The 8,002-nt window shown below is 39.5% G+C and overlaps 1 protein-coding gene across 1 annotated transcript; it reads left to right on the top strand.

The window, feature by feature from the left end:
- Nucleotides 1-345: 345 nt before the first annotated feature.
- On the top strand, nt 346-5,467 carry LOC133521584 (uncharacterized). Its single transcript, XM_061856621.1, has 5 exons — nt 346-688; nt 1,712-1,928; nt 2,859-3,011; nt 4,319-4,546; nt 4,908-5,467. Exons 1-5 carry the CDS (start codon nt 589-591, stop codon nt 5,098-5,100), a joined length of 891 nt encoding a protein of 296 aa, XP_061712605.1. The 5' UTR covers nt 346-588; the 3' UTR covers nt 5,101-5,467.
- The last annotated feature ends 2,535 nt before the right edge of the window (nt 5,468-8,002 follow it).

Raw genomic sequence — 8,002 nt, 5'->3', positions numbered from 1 at the left:
TTAAGCAAATTGTAATAAACAAATCTTTATCAATTGCGTCTGGGCAAGTCCGCCGGATTCAATGATAACCCACGCGGGTCATATATCTGACCACTTAGGACAGTTCTCTTCGTACAGGGCCATAGTAAGTACATCAACTGATAAGCTAAAATCTACCTTACACATTCACACTAAAGTTTATTTTTCCTAGAGAATAACATAGTTGTACACCTTCTGTCACCGAGAAAGATAGGTATATAAGCTATATTCAAGCTGTTTGTAGTTTCGAGATTTATCAAGTTGGTCGACTACTTGTAAGAACTGACAGTTTAATTTGAGTCTTGATGCTTTAGTGTTAAAATAACTATTTAACTGTTTTATTTAGTAATTTGAATAGGAAATAATGCACATTGCACATTCTGTAACGGGGCATATTGTGATTGTGTGTCTAGTAACAATTGTACCGGGAAACTGCGCAGTTGCACATCCCACGTCGGGAAAAACTCCTATAGGAATAGTGCGAGAAAATCTTATCAGCATGAGTCAGATTTTGCGTATAAAACGGAGTCTGGGCAGTTTTTTTACTAGTTTATCTTCAAAGCTACAAGGATGGGGCTGCTACAAATAACTTCGGTCGTTGTCCTGGTGTTACAAGTTTTTGGGGCGCACGGAAATCTCCCGTTGCTGCCTGGAAACAGACTCCGAACAGGTAAAAGTTCATCATGAATACCTATTTTCCATGTTAGTTAAAACATTCATTTAACCTACTTACCTTATTTTCATTTTGACGCTTGGAAAGCCCTTACATCTTCAAAACTTATTAATATTAAATAGTATTTTCTCTGACATAGGAAACCTTTTACATATCCAAATTTAATATGTTATCAAATATGTTATGTGTTATGTGTGTTATGCCATCTCTGTTAATATTTTATTTATTTCATCTTTATTGCACAATACATGAAGGTAAAAATGGTGGACTTAATGCCTTATGGCATTCTCTGCCAGTCAACCATCGTGCTAAACACAATAAGCAACAGTGCCGCAGAATAAGTTTTTTTTTTTATATACTACGTCGGTGGCAAACAAGCATACGGCCTGCCGGATGGTAAGCAGTCTCCGTAGCCTATGTACACCTGCAACTCCAAAGGAGTTACATGCGCGTTGCCGACCCTAACCCCACCCCCCTCGTTGAGCTCTGGCAACCTTACTCACCGGCAGGAACACAACACTATGAGTAGGTTTAAACGAAGAAATATAGCGATAAATATTATATATAAGTACATTATATACTTAAATTTTTTTATTAGTTAATTTGTGTGTCTCTCTGCTGGGCAAAGGCCTCCCCTCTCGCTTTTCAACCCTCCCTGTGCTGAGCAAGATCCCGCCAACTTACATAAACATACTAAATGTTAGTATAAATATTATAGGACATTATTACACAAATTGACTAAGTCCCACAGTAAGCTCAATAAGGCTTGTGTTGAAGGTACTTAGACAACGATATATATATATATATAGTATATAAATATTTATAAATACTTAAATACATAGAAACATAGAAAACACCCATGACTCAGGAACAAATATCCATGCTCATCACACGAATAAATGCCCTTACCAGGATTTGAACCCGGGACCATCGGCTTCATAGGCAGGGTCACTACCCACTAGGCCAGACCGGTCGTCAAAAGTAGTAGTCGGTAGTATAATAATAAATAAAACATTTCAGGCGCTGATACAGAATACCCCGATGCAACACTTATCGACTGTGTAAAGGGGAATATGATCTTGTCAGACTTCCAAAGATCGGCCACGTACACACCAACCCAGGCACTGGTGAACACGAATAATTTCGATCGCTACCCGTTTACATCCCACGCCGTCATTCCCGGGGCCCTAGTCGATGGTGGTATTGGAAGGTTCTCGTTTGTCAAACTGACACATGGGTAAGTTAAGCGCTATGATCAGACTTAACAGGAAAGGGGACGACTGCTTCTTCATTCAAACGTAGTCCCCATTTTCCTTACTGGATATTGACCTATACATACATTAGAAAGTATGTGTTGCAGCGCTGGTGGCCTAGCGGTAAGAGCGTGCGACTTGCAATCCGGAGGTTGCGGGTTCAAACCCCAGCTCGTACCAATGAGTTTTTCGGAACTTATATACGAAATATCATTTGATATTTACCAGTCGCTTTTCGGCAAAGGAAAACATCGTGAGGAAACCGGACTAATCCCAACCAGGCCTAGTTTACCCTCTGGGTTGGAAGGTCAAGAGGCAAACAGCAAGTGCTTACGCCAAATCTTAGGATTAGTTGTTAAGCGGACCCCAGGCTCCCATGAGCCGTGGCAATATGCCGGTACAACGCGAGGAAGAAGGAGAAAGTATGTTTCCATACTTGGATGTATATAGACCATAGCTAAATTTGACCCTCATTGTTTGACTTTTTTATGATACTTTGATTTTATGACACGTACTCTATAGAAAAAAAAAATAAACATAGATCTAACACGCAATGTTAGAAATTTGTAACTATTTTTTATTAACGGCTAATAACCGTCTCACGTCCTTGATATTTTTCAGTGACTTCTATTATTATAATAAAATTAGGGTGTCAGCTGGTAACTACAGTTGCCAAAAGCACGTAAGTGTTTAACATGAAAATTCATTACTTCCAAAAATGCGTAATGTTATTTTTGATCGAACTAATCGATTACTTTGTTTGTTAAAAATAACAATTCAATAACAATGATATCTGCGATCCCGGCGCGCACGGCCGTCCACTCAGTGCTCAGCGAACTGCGTTCGGAAAAGGTCCTGAACTCACCGCACTTTAAATGCTCTTTTTAATCTGATTTTTATGACACTGTTTATAGCATACTCCACAAACGGACAGTATTCGCGTTGCAGACGTCAGCGGACGGTGAATACGCGTATTGGATGCCGCAGGGCACCCGCCCGACAGAGCTGGATGTACCACAGCACCCCAGCGCCAACCAGCCGCACTTCGTGTTTACACCAGACTTCAGGTAAACAAATTTACTTTTTAAACAATCACGGCCCGATTCGAAGAATGATTAAAACACGTTTAAGATCTTGAAAATATCTTTAAAAGATCGATTGCTAAACGACATGTCAAAATTGACGATTATTTCGATTCCGCTGTGATCCCATTAAGATCTATATCTACGATATTTCTAGCGTCAAGGTGACATCGGTTACCCGAATCGAGCTGCTTCTGTCAATTATACGACATACAAACGATATCTAAATGAGAACTTATCTAAACCATAACTTATCGGTATCGTATTTCATTTTTCGAATTGGGCCGTAACTCAAAGCTAGTCTTCGTCAAGGCACTTTGCGAAAACTAGTTATGACTGAAAAACCCCAGTCAAAACTAGTTTTCACCAAGGCCTTTCGGAAAACTAGTATTAATTTAAAACGGGGTTTTACCGTATCATGTACAAATAAATAAATATTTAGTAAATATTTGGGGACAGACTGACACCTAGCTAGATCGACCTAGCATAACTTGTACAATGGGTACTAGGTGACTCTATAAGTTAACAATATCTAAGGAAATTTAAAAGGAAAAACATAACATTTTATTTAAGGTCTTTCATTTTACTATATGAATGTATTTTTTTTAAATTTGCACTTTATTATGATATTTATACATGGCTTATTTGCAAATAGAACAAGATTATTTAATAAAATTCAACAAGTATCTACATCCCTAAGATAGTAACACACCAATCCTGAGGCATTTCAATTCATTTAAGAGAAAATTTGAATTTTAGTTAATTTGATTTTTGATATTTTATTACATGTACATTTTCAACCGCTTTGTGCGTCAAAATATCATATTCATAATATATATTCGTCATTTGTGTTTTCTACGTCTTTGATGAAAGATTATATAATTGGTAAAATACTATAATTAGAACTATGGTTTTTCGAGTCATGACAGTATGGGGATTTTTTTAAACCAACAGAATTAACGAAACGTCAAACCTAACCAGTTCTATTTATTACTCTTGTTTATGGTAGAATGTCGCCAGTGTTTAAAAACTGATACTAAATACTTATTTTACAGAATTTCACGTCGATTATAGGGATGTTTACTAAAGTAAGGATGCTCAGCACGAAGAATTTCGAACATCATTACTATCTCTATCGCACGCACATACATTGCTGCCCCGCTCGCACAGTATAATTCACCGCCGGAATCATGGGCGCGACATCAATATAATTACGCGGTACAATAGACATAAAAACAGGCGGGTCAATGTATGAAATTCCTTTACTTTATAATTCCTTTTTCGTTGTACAGTGGCTGCGAATGGACCGTGACCCCGATGGCCAACGGCATGCTACGAATAAAGCACGTGGAAGGTGGGCACGAGAACGAGCAGTTCAACAACCTCCCCTCCTGGCAGAAGGGGGGAGACGTCTCCTACGGCATGCAGTTCCGCGACTACGGTTACGTGCACAGGAATGGGATTCTGATCAAGCATGCCACGGCGTACGCTTACATGCACTACTCGGATGTCACTAGGAGGTATAATAGCTAATTTTACGGGCTCAAATCTCTTCGTTCTTAGTATATTGGTCACGTCTGAAACTATATGTAGATACGGACGACAAAGTGCCAAAAATATGTATACACCTTAATATATGGGCAATAAAGTCGTGTATACATATTTTTGGGACTTTGTTTGTATGGATATTTTAGACGTAACTGTACATACGGTGATGTGGGTGGGCTTACATTGTTTTAGTATATTTTCTACATTACAAAGCAACAGTTTAATGGCAAAAAACTCGTCTTGTTTAATGTTAGTTCAAAAACAGATATTTCCACACCAGTTTTTAAGTTATGCTCCTAAGATGAAAAACGAATGAGCACGATTCTGATTTAGGTGGACATTGTACGTGCAACACCAAACATGCGCGCCGCGGCCGGGCAACACCGTGTACGACCACGAGCAAATCGTCACCATGAAGATGAACTACTTCAATCAGAAGACCTGGAACCCCATTACCGGCACGGAGTTCTGGGATATACCGTCTAGTCGGACGGCCAGCCCAATGCGCCTGCAAAGGCGCTCCTAAACGATCCTGCATTGATCCGGAGCTGGAAGTGTTCGCATATGTACAAAAAAGTCTACCAATTATAACGCTAGATGGCGGTAAACCAGCCGCATAGATTCGTACATCTCGCTTACGAAATTCTTAACGGCTTTGTATATAAGGGTCGGCAATTGTAATTAATATATATTATTGTAAAATTTATATTTAAAATTTGAATGTTTCTTTCATTCCTTCAAATGCGGAGCGTGCAGTCGTGCACATTTTAAAACATTCACATACATATAACACATTTACAATATTTATGTCAATAAAAATATATGGAAAATTTGATAAGATTAGTTTCTAACTAGGTACGATTTTGTATTGTTTTAAAAATATTAAAGAAAAATATGTTTTTGTAATTATTTATATTTCTCATACTTTCGTTATAAATTTTGCTCGTGATACTGGGCCCTTATTTATAAGTTGGATGCTATGTAAATCAGTCCCATTTCACTATTGTGAACAAAATCAGAAGCAGCCAATTTTTGGACCGAAGTCTTTGTGAAATCAGACGTGCTTTCCACAGAGCGGAGTTAATTATTCAAATCCTTGCCACAAACTTCTGTTTTTAATTAAATGCTTCTAGCTTTGTTGAGCGCTGAATAAATACAAATTGTGGTAGCTAAATATATAGTTGTTATAATGTAACTGAATCTACTGGCTTTAATTAAATACTAACGATCAGTATTTGCTAAGTTATGTACGGTCTAAGATAAGCAGGATTATTCCCACTAGTTACCGCCAAGTTGTTACTAGTGGTAACTACTGGGAAAAAAATCCCACTAGTTACCACCAACGTGTGTATGTATGTGTGTGTTACCAGTGGTTACCACTGGTAACAACTTGGTTGTAACTAGTGGGAATAACTCATAGTATAAAACTCTTCTAAAGGTACGTTCAGTATTGCATCGCGGCATTACTGCTGAGTGCAGTGCTGCCGCAAATGTCAAAAATCTAACGATTTTGATATTTGCAGCAGCAATGCTGGGAAAATTAATGTCGCGCTGTAATACAGCCGCAGTAATGCAGGTGTAGTGGGAATCCGAATAGTACCTTTACAACACAGCTCGACTCAGTGCCGGATTAAGATATTTTGATGCCCTAAGCATTTCTAGACCATGGTGCCCCCTCATCAAGATTACATCGAATTTTCTTGGTAAATTGAGTGACTTTTATTGCCGCATTACTGTTGAGAATTTAATTTTCAATCCGTTATATCATTTTATCACGAAAATTGACAGTGCTGCAACGTTGCAGTAATGTTGCAACAGTAGGTACGAGTAATACTGCTGCAGTCACCATGATGAATGTCACCTTTATCAAAGCTGACCTAAACGAAATGACCGAAATTACCTATCTATCATTGTGTGCTTTATACTATGCGATTAAAATTAAAACCTGCTTTGGTTCACAAGGTTCTCGTAGCGTAACATGACTTATTCACCTGCCCAAGAGTAACCCGATAGTTTTTAACAGTGTATTTTGATTATAATTAGAGCAGACTTTGGAATAAACAATGGTCAAGTGTAAGCAAATTCGAAGACCGTGCTTCGCATAAGGCCGGAGGCCGATCTTACGCAAGTGTAAGCGAAGACGCAGGACGTAGGCCGTGCTTTGTACAGGGGTTTTGCAACCTCAAGAGCTTTCCTGCGAAGCTTATTCATGTGAGGGCAAAGGCCGAGCTTCAGTGGGGGCTTAGCTCTGACAAGTTTTAAGGAATTAATTCTCAGCAAGCTGGAAATCGTTTTCCTACTTCCCTTTGGTCCTAATTGCGTGTAATCCGAGTTTGCTCCATCCCAAGAGGTGTACCTTCAGGAGGTGTACCTATCGAGTGGTTTGGCAATCCAAGGAAAAAATATCTCCTAAGGATCTCTTAGCAACAACAACAAATCGTTCTTGAAGAAATTTTTGAGATAAAAATGTACGCACACCTGGGATTGAGTAAACTCGGATTACACGTATTTAGGACCAAATGAAAGTATTAAAACGATTTCCAGCTTGCTGGGAATTAGTTCCTCAACACGCTATTTTTTGATCTAATTTGATTGACCTAAGTCGTGAAAGTTTAAATCAGTGTTTTTAAAGGCAAAGTCTAAGGTTTAGCTTTTTATAAGGCTGACGCGGAGCGTTCAATCGGCGCGTGTGAATGAGGCCAAAGGTCGAGCTGGAAGAAAGCAGAGTTGGAATGGCTGAACGTCCGGAGCGTGTTCATACAATACAACCAGTGGTGAAGTGTGAGCAAGGCAGAAGGCCCAGCTGCGAGAGAAGAAAGCTTGGAATTGGATCTATGGGCAAGTGAAAATGAGGCAGAAGATCGACTTTTGCATAAAGTATAAGGCCTACTAGCCTAGCGTCGCATAAGACCTAACGCCGAACTGCAAAAGAGTGGCTTCAAAACAAACATATCACGGTTCTCCTACTACTCGGCCTTTGGCTTAACTCGAAAGCACGACTTGATAAGATGCTTTTGGTTTTCGGAATTCGCGGGGCCCTTTATTTTGACAATTAGGTCGTAGGATCGCGGCTCTGCAGCAACTCGGCCTAGCTGACAAATCTGGCGTGCAAGAGAGCAGAGTTCGCTACAATATCGGTAATCTACGTCGAAAAAATCGGCTGGCCATGGTAAGATATTTGGCCATGAGCTTGGCCAAAAGCTTGGTTTTTGGCCACAAGGCCCTCCGCGTAAGGTCAAAGCGAAGGCCTACGTTGGAGACGTACTTAAGTGTCCTCACTCTCTTACTTTTATGACCCTTCGTTATTAGATGGGTACTTGCACACGTATCATGAAGTTTTGTGTACATACTCCACTACGACTACGATGCTGATGCAACCTGCACGTTTTTTTTTCCTCCGATTTTGGTGCCCCCCCTAGACGTGGTGC

Source organism: Cydia pomonella, chromosome 9, assembly GCF_033807575.1.
Source record: "Cydia pomonella isolate Wapato2018A chromosome 9, ilCydPomo1, whole genome shotgun sequence".
Taxonomy (NCBI): Eukaryota; Metazoa; Arthropoda; class Insecta; order Lepidoptera; family Tortricidae; genus Cydia; species Cydia pomonella.
This window is presented reverse-complemented; position numbering and strand designations above follow the sequence as displayed.

Excerpts from the sequence above, each read along its gene's own strand:
- LOC133521584 (XM_061856621.1), top strand. The coding sequence starts at position 589 with ATGGGGCTGCTACAAATAACTTCGGTCGTTGTCCTGGTGTTACAAGTT. Across the intron at positions 689-1,711 it reads TGGAAACAGACTCCGAACAG|GCGCTGATACAGAATACCCC; the intron begins GTAAAAGTTCAT and ends AAAACATTTCAG. Across the intron at positions 4,547-4,907 it reads TACTCGGATGTCACTAGGAG|GTGGACATTGTACGTGCAAC; the intron begins GTATAATAGCTA and ends ATTCTGATTTAG.